Here is a 16603-nt window from a genome sequence, read left to right as displayed (position 1 = left end):
ATAAATAAACCTGCATTTCAAAGGACTTTGGGGGAAAAATGAGAAAAATGGGATTTATATGCAGCATCTCACATAACTGTTTTTCTTCACAATGCCTCAATAAAGTAATACTTCTTGTCAGTAATTCACATGGCTAACTCCAGATTAACTCTGGAAAGAATAAGGATTATTTCACTTCACCCTATTCCATTTAGTGCTTCCTATGGTCCACATTTTAAATGTATTCTTATCCACTGCCTATAATCTCAAAATAATTTTTTTTTTCTTTTTCTTTTCTTTTTTTTTTTTGAGACACAGTCTCACTCTGTTGCCCAGGCTAGAGTGCCCTGGCATCAGCCTAGCTCACAGCAACCTCAAACTCCTGGGCTGAGGCAATCCTCCTGCCTCAGCCTCCGGAGTAGCTGGGACTACAGGCATGCGCCACCATGCCCGGCTAATTTTTTTCTGTATATATTTTTAGTTGTCCATATAATTTCTTACTACTTTTAGTAGAGATGGAGTCTCGCTCTTCCTCAGGCTGGTCTCGAACTCTCAAGCTCAAATGATCCACCCATCTTGGCCTCCCAGAGTGCTAGGATTACAGGCATGAACCACAGCACCTGGCCTCAAAATAATTTTCTATCATTTCTAATAGGAAATAAGTGAAAAGATTTTAGAGAATGAAATATTTATAAGAGGTGAGTTATAGCTAACACATTCTCACCTTCACTTACACTACACATAGTTCAGGAAGCTTTTTTTGTGCTGCAGTATTTTGGGTGCTTATTGCATGAAGAATGATCTTATATAAATAAGGGGAAACTGGTAAAGGTGGCTAAATATAGCTGCCTTAATAGAATGGCTTTAAAACTCAAATACCATTTATTTTTAGCTAAAATATACAGATATAGAATTAGATTTAGAATTAGGTATAGAATTTTAATTTTTTATTTTTATTTAATTTTATTTTTTGAGATAGGGTCTAGTTCTGTTGCCTGCTCTAGGGTGCAGTGGTATCATCATAACTCACTGCAACCTCAAACTCCTGGGCTCAAGCAATCCTCCCACGTCAGCCTCCCAAGCAGTTGGGGCTACTGGTGCACCACCACCACACCTGGCTAATTTTTCTATTTTTTGTAGAGATAGGGTCTCGATATGCTGCTCAGGCTGGTCTCAAACTCCTATCCTCAAGCAATTCTCCCACCTTGGCCTCCTAAAGTGCTAGGATTACAGGCACGAGCCACTGTATCTAGCCTAGAATTATTAGTTTTAGATATAGAATTAAGAAGAAAAGTCAAGTGCTTCTACTATTCTAGTACTGTGTTTAACCTTTTGGGGATTAGGAACCTCTCTGAAATCTCATAAAAAGTCAGAAAAGTGAATGTATGCATTTACATAGACAAAAGTCTTCATATAATTTCAGAATGTTCATAGATTACCATTGCTACGGAGTGGTCCCAAATTTTAATTTTAAAACAGATAAATCATTGACAAACCTGCAAGATCTTAAAGCCTTTAAAAGAATGACTTAGCAAGAGGGAAGAGGACTAAAAACTGCTTTGTATTTAATTTTAAATAGACTGGTCTAAAGAATTAGCATGTAATCACATTAACTTTTCAAAAAGCTAAATCGAACCCTACTTGGCTTTCAAAGAACCAGCTAGTTTATAAAATAAATATTAACCAGCAGTGAAAGTGCCTCATAAAAATCAATAACTTATATGCACATGGAAAGCTCTTTCAAAATGCCTTTTTTTTTTCCCTCTTTTTTTTTTATTCTAGTGAAGTGAAGCAGTAGAGTAGACAAGGAACAAGGAAATCTGTCACTGGTTGTGATCAATTAGTCAAAATACAGTTTTTGAAAATAGCTATTTACTAGTTTTCTCTAGGACAAAGAAGTTTTAAAGTATGACTTACATTTATACCTGATTTATACTTAATAGTACTCAGCATCAGAATTTAATGAAAACCTGAGTGTATTATTTCCCAAACACTTCCACCATCTTCCACATCTTCAAAAACAATTCATGTCAAAACAAAAAGTATCTATATCTCCAGAACATATATTTTTTCATGTATCTCACTGATGGTAGAATTAATACATTTTTGGAACTAAAAACTGATAAAAACATAGTATCAATAAAAATGCTATATAACACACTTCAAGAATTTCAGTCAATTTATAAAAGGATTGCTTTTTTCATTCACCACTAATTAACATCAATGTAATTTTACCTCATAATACACACATATTCAAGTGTGTTTTTTTAATCCATAAAAATCTAATCTGAATCCAAAATACATTCTGCATAAAGGGTCAAACTTGGGCCAGTCTACATGTTGAGACCAGTTATCAGCCAACTGTCCCCTTTATTTACTTCCTTTGGTAAAAGCAGAACTACATGATGGAAATAAATGCAGTCATAAGCGGCACATCAGCAAGAGCACTGCTACCCATACGTGATTAATTATTGCAAATTCTCCCTGAGGTAGGCAGGCAGTTAACTTCCAAAGTAAATCTAATTATACATTTTATGTTTGAATATAATGAACAGAATTATCTGTAATATGACTATACCAAAAGCCAGAACCTTCTGTCTATATTGTATGTATTTCAATCCATGATACATATACTCCCCCAAAAAAGTCACCTTGCTCTTAAAAGAAAAGATCATTAGATTCTGTTAAGCAAACAATTCCGTAAAACAACATTTTAAATTTATAATGACTATTCTGTCTTTATACTTTGGAATGTGCTCTAAAATATCTCAAATTACCAATTATAGTCCCCTTGTTTCCACGAGGAGCTCACATCACCTGTGCTGAGAAATACATTCCAAAACTTAGTGTTACCCAGAAACTTAAAAAAATCTGAAAATAACTCTAGCAGAAAAAAAATCAAGGAACAATTTTAGACAAAATCTTAATGAATAAAGCAATGTTAGGTTTAATTTTAAATAGAAAACATGCTCTAGAAAAACACAGAAAGTCTGAATTTTAATTTATGTGATATACTACACAATGGTATTAGTATAACACTGAACAAGAGTGTTAGAAACAGTAAATTAATTTCAATAGTGATGGTGTATATTATGTTAAACCCATATATGCTGAGAATTAGAAGGCTGAAGCATTAGAAAGAGATGTCTTTATTGGGCAAGAAGGCTATCCAATCCAATCCAATCTATTTGTTCACAGATGACCAAATATACTTAACATACTCAAAAATAAAATCTTGAATGGACACAATAAAAGCATATATCTCTAAATTTTAATTTTGTTCTGAATTTACAACAGAAATTTATATTTAAAGCTTAGATAATTTATATGTAAAGCTCAGAAACTTATATGTAAAGCTTTATCATATGTAAAGCTTAGACAAGGAATGAAAGATGAAATCAGATGAACACGATAATCTAAACTGTACCTTTTTAAGAAAACTATCTACCTGACTCCTAAAAGTTTTCATTTGCTACCAATCATTTGGACCTTTTTAAAACAATCATTTTGTCATTAGAAAAACAAAGATAGGACTCAGCTTGATAAGGATAAGTCACAGTGACAGATAATGGCAAATTTAAAATGAATACGTGTTGCATTAATATTTGGGGAAAAATTCCATTCACTGGAAGAAAATAAGTATGACTATCATAACTTACTTCCTTTTAAATAAATTAAGGCAAGTTCACAGAAGAAGGTAGAATATTCCTATCATTATTGCAAAATGAGGTGTTTCTCTACAAATATGGACTCACTGAGTAATCATTTACCTTAGATTTTCTCTGAGGTAAAACTGGTTTTACCATTAGAATTTCTATAATCTGAGCATAAACATCTAAATTCTGGCTGAGACTATCTAGATAAAATTATAAGGAATAAAAAATTGGTGGCTCGTTGGTCTAAGGGTATGACTCTCGCTTAGGAATAAAAAATAAAATTTAGCAACTTTTAGGTAAGATTTAGAAAGTGACATTTTCCTGCCATATACTTCTAAAAATTAAGAAAAACTTTCATTCTTAGCAAAGAAACCACTCATATTACTTGCAAACAATAAGCAAGAATGAAGAGAGTCAGCATTTCCTAAGGCCTTGAAATTAAGTTTCTTTTGCATTCACTTATAATTTTAAAAATAATAATAAAATTAGACTGAGGATATCCAATGCAACAAATGCCCACAAAATGCCTTTGGAATAAATCAAACCAAAGGAACACAGAGAATGTTTCAATGTAACTTAATTCCAGGGTTAATTGAAATGAAAGCTATTTTGTGCCAGAATTAGTAGAATGATTTTACAGTGAAGGTCAAATAGGCTGAAGTGAAGATGTTCTTAACATACAGCAAAAGATTTTTGTTTTGCTTTGAAAGAAACAGCTAATAAAAAGTTCTCCAAACTTACTGATTTTTTGTTTTCCTTTTTTTCTTTTACTGTAGCTTTATTCAGTAGGGAGTGGCAAGTTGCCTACAGAACAGAGATGAGCACAAACAAGTCACAGCACCGACTACATACAGCAACAAAAACAATGTTGGCTTGTACATAAAATTATACAATAAAATGTAACACAAATGGAATCAACAAAAAAATTAGAAATCAACTGAATTTTGAGGGATGAATTTTAATTCTGGGTTTTAATTTTTATTACATTTTTAAGCCAAGCACTAAAATAGCAAGAAATGTTCAGACCCAATCATGTCTACTATTTCTGGCTATGAATCACAGAAAAGCTCTCCCCAAGTGATTTTGAGGATATTAAATATTTACATTTTAGTTAATCCCTAGCTTTTGATAAATTTTATATAAAACATTACAAGTAGACCACACACTAAAAACATTTCTTTGTGTCTACATAATTTTTTCTTGATATGTAAAATATTTCTCTGTGTATCCTTCAATTGACTTAAGAGCTCTTTTTTCAACATCTGGCATTTAATTAAGATCCTACTGACTAAAGAATAAAAATTAAATTGCTAAACATAATAGAAAAATTCATGTTAGAGATTCTGAATTAAAAATCTCCTTCTCTAGAAAAGATTACTCTTAAAATTTCACATATTTTTCAGTGTTTGCAGGCTACTTCCTGAAATGGCACTACATCAGAAGAGGTTAAAAGCTCTGCAACATTTGGGAGACATGTTATCAGCTTAACTAGAAAAAAGGATTAATCAATAATATTAAAATGAAAAATCTGCAGAGAAAATTATAGAATAAAACTATAAGCCTGCTTAAAATTTTTCACATATTACAGTTGACCATTTATCAAAATGTGTCAAAAAAAAAAAAAAGAAAAAAGCCACCTATAAAAACCCCGAAAGCCAACAGAGACATATGGGTTTCATCTCTCCAAGCTCCTTCTAGACCAAAAAATTTCTTCAAAATTAAAAGACTCCTAATTGGATTAGACTAGGCAGAATAATCATTTTAAAAATATTTTAAAAACCAAATTAGAATTCTTTAATCCACCAGCATATGGCATCTTATTCTAGGAATTCTGGGCATCCAACACCTAACTCATAATTTGGGCTTAAAGTAAGTTAGTTTGATATGCATCCATCCATCTATCCATTCATGGAAGTAGTTATCATGCATCTACAAGCTAAATACCATTCTAGGCATTGGGAGATAGCAGTAAAACAAGACAACACAGACCTTATCTCATGGAGCTTTGGTTCAAACTTAGACAAAAGCACTAGAAACCATATATATCACAAAAATGTGGCTTTATAAATTTTTTTCAACTGTGGTATACAACTATCATTTATAGCCTTAAAAATTTATGTACACTACACTTCAGTTTGGAGAAACAGATTTACTGGGAAAAGATGCCATTCATTCAGAATCATAATAGTTTCAGAATTCTCCCACCACATGAGAATATCCACTTTGGGAATTATATTCTCTTCATACCAAAACTCTCAGGAAGAAAAATGGAAACAAATATATGAGAAAATGACTTAATTATAAATATAACACATGTTCACCATTGGCTATTCCACTTAACCCAGTCACTAAGTAAGGTGAGGCATATAAAGTAATAGAGCTGGTTAAAGTATGATTCGAAAAGGCTTGAAGGCCAAAATATGAACTCAAGTGAAAAGAGCTAAATCTCAGGGAAGTTTATTAGCTAGCAATATACTCACTTAGCTTTCAAAATTGCCCCAGTAAGTCCTAAAGCAGGAGCCATGTTTACTAGAGAAAAAAAAAAAAAATCTACTACCATCCTTCCCAGCAGAACATAAAAGTACAAAGGTACCATTGTGTTATTGCCAAAGCCAAAAGGGCAAGAAAAAGTCAGAAGAGAGAAGATGAATCAAAACAAAAGAGCAAACCAAAGGGAAAAACTAGGTTTGGAAGGAATTGCAATAAAAGAATATCTTGAGATCAAAGCTTTTTTTTCTAGCTTCCTTTGTAATTAGTGAATGTAAAATTCCCTGTTAGTCACTTATTAAAAAACAAAATCTTGTTTATAAATAGCACAGCATACCTTTGCCTCATAGTACTTTACTCCCCACCAATGTTAAGTTTACCTAATACTTCAAAAATAATGCACTGACACAAAATTTAAATAATGTTTTTAAAGAGAATAATTATGTAAAATTTTAATAAGATAACTTAGGTCTGTTATTAACATAATACAGGATATTTCTTATAAGTGCTCCAAAAAGCACAGTACATAGTGTTTAATAAGCTGCCAATTATTTATTTCCTATTTTCACTATTTTTCTTCCTACCTATGAAAGCTGGCAAGAATCTTACTTACTTGGGGGGAAGAGATGGGGGAATTTATTCCTTCATTAAATATTTCCTAAGTACTTACTAAGTGCTAAGCCCTGTTCTTTTTATATTATCAGAGTCATGATCTCAAATTGGTTTCCAAGTTTGCTAATGATACAAAAAGATTTTTCTTTTAGGATAACAAACATATAAAGAATTTTAACTAAAATCTAATAGGCCATGTAATCAGGTAGTCAGTCCTCATTCTTCTTATTCCTTTTTTTTTTTTTTTTAAGAGACAGGTCTCACCGTGTTGCCCAAGCTGGAGTGCAGTGACATGATAACTCACTGCAACCTCAAACTCCTGGGCTCAAGTGATCCTCCTATCTCAGCCTCTCAAGTAGCTGGGACTACAGGTGCACACCACCACGCCAGGCTAATCATTTAAAACATTTTTTTTGTGGAGATGAGGGTCTCGCTATGTTGCTCAGACTGGTCTTGAACTCCTGGCCTCAAGGGATTCTCCTACCGTGGTCTCTCAAAGTTCTAGGATCACAGGTATGAGCGAAGCCACCATGCCTAGCCCTCTATTCACTTTTAACTGCTAAAGTCAAAGCCACTGTAATTTTAGAAATCTATTTGCTCCCTAAAACCAGTTACTACTGGGCCAACCAAGAAGTTGATTTAGACTATTTTTAATATGTGCTCAGTATATCTTGTCTGCCTAGTTTTATTTTATCTTATTTATTTGAGACAGAGTCTTGCTCTGTTGTCTGGGCTAGAGTGCCCTGGCGTCAGCCTAGCTCACAGCAACCTCAAACTCCTGGGCTCAAGTGATCCTCCTGCCTCATCAGCCTCCCAAGTAGCTGGGAATACTGGCATGTGCCACCACACCCGGCTAATTTTTTCTGTTTTTAGTGGAGACGGGCGGGGTCTCACTCTTGCTCAGGCTGATCTCGAACTCCTGAGCTCAAGCGATCTTCCCATCTGGGCCTCCCAGTGTGCTAGGACTATAGGCGTGAGCCACCACACCAGGCTGCCTAGTTTTATAAACAGAAAAATTACTGACTTACATTTAAAAAGAATCCTATTCAGGCCCAAATTTAAGAGAAGATATTGTTTACTGTATTAAGTTTCATATTATAACTAAACAAGCCTCCAGATTCAGATTTAAATAGCTGAAAAAATTATGTAGGGCTTTCCTAAGCTTCCTTGAAATATTTTGGAGAGGCAGAAAAGTCATAAAAAATTAAGAGAACCATAATGCTAAGTGTGCTTTATTATCTACCTATATTGTAAGAAGATTTTTTTATAGCTAGAGCAGATACATCTTTAAAAATAGCAATGGGGAAAAAATTCATACAGAGCAGTCTCAAACAGCTTTTAAAATGGTGATTTCACTGATGCTGTTAATGTCTCTAAGCAACTGAAGCTGTGGGCTAAAAAAAAACAAATGTCTGGGGATGACTCTGCAAAGAGAGAGACAACACAAAGGCATGGGTTTTGGTAAAAGTGTAAGTTCTTTACTTATAACCACCCCCATCCCAAATTCCAGATTCACTAATGTTTCTTCCAGAATTGTGGATTTTCAGGACCTCCCCTGAAACAAATCATTCCTAAAACTGCATATGCAATTTTAAAACACAGTAGAAGCCATAAAAGATACAGCCCAAATTCCCTCAACAAGAAGGGAATGACTGTGGACATTTGAACTCAGAAGCATTACTTGCGATGCTAGTGTTAGAAAGTCTAATAATTTGGTCTGAATGATGATGCAATATATCTTATAAGAAACACTCTACATAATATAAACAAAACAATCAGTCTATCCCAGGAAAATATGACATGAACCAATTGTATCTTAATGAAGAAATAAAAATTACAAATCAAGCAATTCATAATGCAAAAATCAAGGAGTACAACTGCCTCACGTGGGAAAGACCCTGTTAAGTAATTTAGGCAAAAGGTAACCAAAATAATAATAATTCCACAATATATCTCATTTCAGCCACATCCATTATACCCGACAGATTCAGTGCATTTTAAACTCCCTCCCAATGCAAGGAAAATTTAATATTTTAAAGTATTCTCTTACTTTAAACTATCCCATAAGCAATATTTAAGTCTTTTTCAAAGCCAGTTCCAACAACAATTCTTAATGTATTATTCAACCAGATTGACTCAGTATTATAGTCAACCACGCACTATCAGCAGCTAAATCCCTGTTTGGTAAATAAAGCATTCTTCTTAATTTAGCTTTGGATTAATAATGGTAATCTCTAACTTTAAGCATACCTGGTATAAACAATGGCACACACTTCGAAGCTGAGGGGGGAATTCTAAGGAGGAACTGATGATGGCATGGAAAAACTTTTCAGTCATCTGAAGAAGGTTCCGCTGGTTTTCCTCAAGGCTCTCTGATGGTTCTAACCTACACGAAAAAGGAAAGGTAAAATCATAACATTTCTGTCTAAAACAAATAAAAACCACTCCTTAGAAGAGACTCGTTTAGAGATATTTAGCCAAATGCAATGTGTGGACTTTGCTGGGACCCTGATTTGAACAAAAAACTATTAAAAAGACAATTTGAGACAACCCCAAAAAAGGTAACAAAATTAGTCTTAGATATTATTAAGGATTATTTTTAATTTTACTGGATATGGAAATACTTGGGCTTTGCACATGTTTTCTTAAAGTCTGTATCTGTTGGAAAAATAATCTCGGGGATTTGCTTTAAAATACCTGCGCAAAAAAGAGGGAGAAAGGGATAGGTAACAAGAATAGCAGGTATTCTTCCAATTCACCTTCCTCTATATGTATATGCCCATATGAAAAAATTAACACACATATGATGTGGGTTGTAGATTTTTTCATCAATAGTAACAAAATGCAACTTTCATCTTTCACTCTGCATTATGTTTCTGAGATTTACCCCGTTGATACATAAAGATCTAGCTCATTCACTTTACTGAATAATAGTCCCTTATTGTATACCATGATTTACCTGTTCTCCTACTAATGAACATCATAAATTTTTCACTTTTATAGACACCACTGCAATGAACATTGTTGAGCATATATAAGAGTTTCTCTAAGGCAACTACCTAAAAATGAAGTTTCTGAGTCACTGAGTCAATATGCAAATTTAACTTTATTAGACATCGCCAAATGGCTCTACAACCAGTAGTGTGTAAGAATTCTTATTCCTCTGCATTCTCATAAATTTAGTGTACTAATCTAGTAGTTAGGAAAGGGCATCTCAAGTTTTTAACTTCTATTTCCAAAATTCCTAGTAAGGTTAGACAGGCTATTATATATTCTGAGGCCATTCAGGTTTCCCCTGTCTTGAACTGCCTTCACACCCAAGTCTGACATTTCTAAATGTTAGATGTCCCTCCCACCGGTACCAAACACTCAGTATGCCCAAAATTAATTGACTTTTCCTCCTATTCTTATGCCTTTTTTTTTTTTAATCCAGTCAAATTTGGCAGTGGGGGGTTGTACACCAACTTCAGTGATACTACTATTAATAAATTCTGATAACCCACTACCACAAGACCAGCCTACTGTATGTCTTACCTTGTGTTCCCATGATGTCAAGGGCACCATCACTGTCTTAATCACTTCATTCTGGCTGTGCCTGATGTCACTTTTTCCTACTCTACTTCATTATTCCCCACATCCACTCAGTGTTGCTAATTTTCATGAGTATAACCTCTAAAGTCTTTGTGTTGTGATTAAAGGAAGAGATTCCGAAGGCAGACTTACTAGGTTTAAATTTCAGCTCTACCAGTTATTGGCCATTACAAGCTTGGTCACAATACTTAAATTCTTTGGGCCTCAGTTTTTCTCATCAGTAAGAATAACAATGCATATTTTGTGGTTGTTTAAATTTTACACAATGGCTAACAAATCCACAAAGCTTTACTCTCCAATTGGCTTAATCTGAACTCTTCAGCCCTTATGAAACTCACCACTAAATATGTGTTATATGTCCTATCTCCCCTACTAAACTGTAAACTCCTTGAAGAAAATATTCATCTTTGCCCCCTTAAAGACTAGCACAGTACCTTACCAAAGCAAATACTGAGTAAATACTTGTTTTCACTATCTTAACTTGTATTTTTCTATTTCTATACTAATTTATCTATTATATAAGTGCTTTGGACATTTCTGTCATTACTCCAGATTCCTTGTAGCTCACTGTGTGGTATAACACATGCATACAGTAAGAGTTGAAAAATTAATATAGACTGCAAAGTAGGAAAGATTTCATGGAACAGGCCAAGTTCTAAAGGAGGCAAAGAATTTGCATAGGCAAAAAGAAGTAAGGGTATTTCAGAAAGAGGAAGCAGGCAAGGCAGGTACTCAATTCAATCCGGTAAGCATTTATTACACATCTACTAATTGCCATCCTAGTGCCAGGTGCTAAGGATTCAAACATAAATGCCCTTTTCAAAGAGGGGAAAGGCATATACATCTGGTATTCCACACTAAGTAATAATTAAATAATTCAAGAATATTGTGATAAACATAAATTTGTGATAAATTTGGTCTCTGCCCCTGGTTCCTGGCACACAGCTCCTAAAACCCTTGGAATCTCCGGAGTGACAAGAGTGTCTTTTGTATGATACTTAGATGACTGGTGGTTGGGGGCCCCTGGAGTGCTTCAGGATGGGGGCTGGTCACCAGAAAGACCAGGGCATGACTAAAGGATTAGGACTTTCAGCTCTACCCCTCACCTCTTGGGAAGGAAGAGAGGGGCTGAAGGTTGAGCTTATCACTAAATAGCCAATAATTTAATCAATCATGCCTATGTAATAAAGCCTCCATAAAAACCTAAAAGGATAGGGTTCTAAGAGCTTCCAGGTTGCTGAACACGTGCAGGTGCCTGGAGGGTGATGCACCTAGAGAGGGCATAGAAACTCCAAGGCCTCTCCCCTATGTATTTGCCTTATGTATCTTTCCATCTGGCCATTCATCTTTATCCTTTACAGTAAACAAGTAAACACAAGTAAAGTATTTCCCCCGAGGTCTGGGAGCCATTCTAACAAATTAATCTAACCCAAGGTGGGGGTCATGGGAACCCCAATTTATAGTTGGTTGGTCAGAAGAACAGGTTACAGCGCTTGTGACTGGCATCTTATGGGACTGAGCAATTAACCTGTGGGATCTGATGCTATCTCCAGGCAGTTGGTGTCAGAATCCAATCGAGTCATAGGATACCTGGTTCTTGTCCACTGAAGAATTACTTGGTATGTGGGGGGGAAAAAAACCCCACACATCTGGAGACTGTGTTGAATGTGAGTAGAGAGGAAAAAGCAGTTTATTTTTTCCTTTACAGATAGACAAAATAGCAAAGCAGAAAGAGACATGATTAGTTCATACGGCTTATGGTTGTTGGGAAGCTAGAGGAGGAAAATGAATTTGAAATATGTGGATAACTCAAAAGAGACTGGTCTACAGATGGGGATTATGCATAGGGAGAACCATTAAGAAGCTACAATAGTAATTCAAATCTTAGATACAGAGGGCCTAGGAGTTTTAGGGGTATGAACGAAAAGATTAATAATTTCTTTAACAAGACTCAGAGATTCCTAGAAACCTTGACAATTCTTGTCTACTTTGTGGAAGGTTTTTTCCAGTCAGCATAGCAGCAGGGACTCTGCAGTCTGTTTTCAGGTTTCCCTTGTAGCCATGGTGCTCTCTCGCCTCCCACAAGCCAATGGCAGCCTGTTGGCATGATCTATAATGAAGCTTTGTGTTCAATCACTTAAGTATTTGTGTATCTAAAACTTTGCTTTGGTTTGATTTTCAAAGAACCAGCTTTTGGTTTCCCTATTTTTTTCCTATTGTTTTCAATTTCATTAATTTCTGCTCTTTTTTTTTCTTTCCTTCTACTTGGTTTAGGTATTCCTGTTCTTGCTATAGTTTTCTAAGGTGAGCTTAGATTATTGATTTTAGATCTTTCTTCTTTTATAACATATATTGTTTCCCTTTAAGCAATTGCTTTCATTGTATCTCGCAAACTTTGATAACATATAACTCCATTTAGTTTTTCTCTTTTCTTTGCATTTCAGTTTGGGAAGTTTATATTGATATATACTCACATTCACTGATCCTTTTCCTCAGTTGTGTCCAGAACTACTGACGAGCTCATCAAACGCATTCTTCCTTTCTATTACAGTGCTTTTTATTTCTAGCACTTTCTTTTGAGTTTTTTTCTTAGAGTTTCCATGTCTCTGTTTACATTACCCATCTGTTCTTACATGCTGTCCACTTTTTCCATTAGAGTCCTTATTTCACAGTTATTTTAAATCCCAGTCTGATAATTCAAAAATCTCTGCCATATCTGAGCCTGGTTTTGATGCTTACTTTGTCTCTTCAGACTGATTTTTTTTCTTGCCTGTTAGCATGTCTTGTAATTTTTTGTTGAAGTCAGACAAGATGTATTGGGTAACAGGAACTGAGGTAAATATGCCTTTAGTTTGAGGTATTATGTTAATCCACCTAGGAGTTAGGTTGTGTTTAATGTTTGCTGTAGGTGCCCATTTCTGCTAGTGTCATTTTTGTCTCCTTTGTTGGCTGTGTTTAATATTTGCTACAGGTGTCCATTTCTGCTAGCATCCTTGTTTTTGTCTCCCTTGTCTTTGGGTTTCCATAGAAATTACGTCTTAAGTAGAGCCTCTGTGTTGCAGTTCTCTCAGTAGTAATATATTGGAGCCCTGTTGATTGGGTTATTGGGGGAGAGAAGTATTCTATTTATACTAAGTATTCTAATTATACTTCCATTGTTTTATTGGGCCAAAGTCCCTAAGCTATGACCTTTAGAAGAATTTGTTAGCCTTTTTTTCTCCTCTCCTTGCATGAGACAAAAGGTTAAATGGGGCTGAGTTGGCTAATTACTCATCCTCCAGGTCAGATAAGGCTCTAGTAAAATAACTTCTTTTGAGGGCAGGCCTTTGTTAGGGATAACAGGACACTATGAGCATTATTTTAAAATGGTTACTTTCCTCTTCCCAAAACACAAAGAGATCTTTCTCCCATCTTTACTATGAGAACTGGTTAGGCTTCTGGAGGTAAAACTCACAAAGGTGTGGGGGTCTCCCTAAGACTGAGGCCCTAGGAGTTTTAACTCGCTAGCTAGTCTACACTTGGCTTCCAGCAATTCATCAATTATGGTCTAAACATTCCTACCAGTTACTGGATACGGCAGCTTCTTCTCCTGGTAGGCTCTGATTCTCTGTATCAACCTGTCTCTCCAGTTTTGGTGATGACAGTTTGCCCAGTAACCTGAAATCTCTGTTATATCTAAGGAGAGCTGCTTATTAACAGTTTTTCAGCTTTTTTCTTGGTGTGAATATGGGAGGTGTTGACTTTCAAGCTCTTAAAAATCACACTGAGAGTGGGTCTCGGTCTGATTTTAAGCAATCTGACTATATTAAGTTTGTCATCTTTTCACTTATCTGCACCACAGCACTTACTGCAGTAGATTTCTTTTAGGCAGTTAGTTCACTCTCTTACTAAGTAATTCGTTAACCTTTAGGAAGTAAATTGCTTAATAAATGGATTCAGTAAAGTTGCAGGATATAAAAGCAACATACAAAAACCAGGAGCATTTCTAGGTTGGTCAAAGGGTACAAAGTTACAGTTAGCATGAATAAGCAGTTCTGGAGATCTACTGTCCAGCATGGTGATTATAGTTAATATTGCATACCTGAAAATCACCACACACACACACACACACACACAAGAGTCAGCATAAGCAACTGTCAGGGAAAAAAAGGAAAGTGAACTTGCTTATTGGTAACAAAATGTAAGAGGGATTTAATTTTTTTTTTTTTTTTTTTTTTTTGAGACAGTCTCCCTCTGTTACCGTGTTACCCGGGCTAGAGTGCCATGGCATCAGCCTAGCTCACAGCAACCTCAAACTTCTGGGCTCAAGTAACCCTCCTGCCTCAGCCTCCCAAGTAGCTGGGACTACAGGCACATGCGACCTGTTTCTACTAAAAATAAAAAAGAATATTGCTTTTAAATTTTAAACTATTAGCTATTTAACTATTTTAAGAAAAACTGGCTAATTTAGTGCTGGATTTCTGATTAGATATTACTATTGATATTTCAACAAAGGCAGAGCCAAAAATACCAATGAATACATAGTTGCTAAATAATAATTTTTTAGGAAGAACAACCATCCAGCAGCTCTGCACTTGAAAGTAAAAAAAACAACCTTAAGGTCCTAACTGAAAGACAGACAAGAGTATGTTAACATGTGGCTTAGAAAAAGCAATTCATTCATTCAACAAATATTTATAAAGTGTTAACTATTAATAGAAGCCAGATACCATGCTAAATACTAACAGAAGGATAAAAAGATATAAAAAATACCTAACAGCCAACAGTCTAAAGAGGAGATAATTCATAAAATAAATCACCACAATTAAGTTTTACAATGGTGGTGTGGAGCACAGAAGAAAGATTGTTTCTTTGTTCATATGTAGTGTGGGTATGGGTGGTACCTGGTAAAAGGCAGAGAAAGCTTCACAGAGATAGTGGCTTATACTGCATCCTGAGTTACCTGTCATCCTCTTTCCTTTCTCCTAAGTCACTCCTCATTTTAGGAGAAGAAGTGAGTTAGAAAAAAGAGTTAAGCATGCTCAGCTCAGTGCTGTCCTCACCAATCTAGATATGTCTGCCTGCAGAGAAGATGTATTCTGGTCTGATTTCCACTTGTGTGGAAAAAATCTTGCTAGCACCTATGAGCCATGCTTGTAGTTTAACCAGCTGTGCACGAAATGAGGTAGATGAGTCCAAGTCAAGGTGAGGTATTAGGAAGCCTATTTGCCCACAGCATCTAAAGTCACATTCTCCAATCATTTTTACCAGAAATAAAGGTGATATCTGATTTCTGGGTGCCTCCCTTCATTTCCCCTCACCCCTTCTTGGTTTTAAACTTGGGCAGGGAAGAGGAATATTATTTGGTAGGCATCTCCAATCCCAATGAACCCTATGTGCCACGCCACTTTAAAAATACATAATGTGCATATTTCACTGGAGCTTCAAGTACAGAGTACATATGAAAGAATGACAAGAGGTGAAGGTAGATTATAGCTACTACAAGGCAAAAGACTATGTACTTTATCTTGCTGTCAATGGGGAACCACTGATGGTTTATGAGAAAGAAAGTGACAAAAAATTTATGTTTTAGAAAAATAATTCCTATAGCAAATGGCCTCAAAACGAAAAGACAATGCTGGGACACTAATTAGGAAGTTACTGTGGAAGTCAAGTGGTGATGGCACTGGCCAAATAATTATGATATAGCCAAACTATGGAATGTTATATAGCAGTTCAAAAGAATGAGATTAATATTTATATACAGACAGAAAGATCTAAAGTTAAAAAATATTAAGTTGGAAAACTGTGTATACAATATGATACCATTTATATTAAGCACTTACATCGTAATTTTTTTACAATTACATAGAGACATGTGTTGCTTACCAAGGGGGATACATTCTGAGAAATGCATCCTTAGGTGATTTCATTGTTGTGGGAACATCAGAGAGTTCACTAACAAACCTAGATGGTATAGCCTACAACATACCTAGGCTATATAATACAGCCTATTGCTCCTAGGCTACAAACCTGTATAGCATATTACTGTACTGAATGTTGTAGGCAACTATTACACAATGGTAAGCATTTGTGTATCTAAATGTAGCAAAACAAAGAAAAAAATAAAAATACAGTATTATAACCTTATGGGACCATGGTCATATATTCAGATCATCATATATTCAGATCGTCGTTGACTAAAATGTCATTATGTGCTCGTGACTATATATGTATTAATATAAGCAAATGCACGGAAGAAGGAGAAAAGAACAAACTAAACCAGAAACAGTCTCTTG

At 35.2% G+C, this 16603-nt stretch overlaps 1 protein-coding gene across 2 annotated transcripts in view; it reads right to left on the bottom strand.

Moving 5' to 3' along the window:
• The window catches only part of NF1 (neurofibromin 1), a 246247-nt gene that overhangs the window by 109305 nt on the left and 120339 nt on the right, over positions 1-16603 (bottom strand). The window contains exons 30-31 of one of the 2 annotated variants that reach the window (XM_069482258.1): positions 8985-9120; positions 4377-4439 (exon numbers count right to left, since the gene is read on the bottom strand). In XM_069482258.1, coding sequence (XP_069338359.1) covers positions 4377-4439; positions 8985-9120 — 199 coding nt within the window. The remainder of the gene's footprint in view (positions 1-4376; positions 4440-8984; positions 9121-16603) is intronic. The other variant, XM_069482259.1, reaches the window with a different exon arrangement.

Source organism: Eulemur rufifrons, chromosome 9 (genome assembly GCF_041146395.1).
Source record: "Eulemur rufifrons isolate Redbay chromosome 9, OSU_ERuf_1, whole genome shotgun sequence".
Taxonomy (NCBI): Eukaryota; Metazoa; Chordata; class Mammalia; order Primates; family Lemuridae; genus Eulemur; species Eulemur rufifrons.
This window is presented reverse-complemented; position numbering and strand designations above follow the sequence as displayed.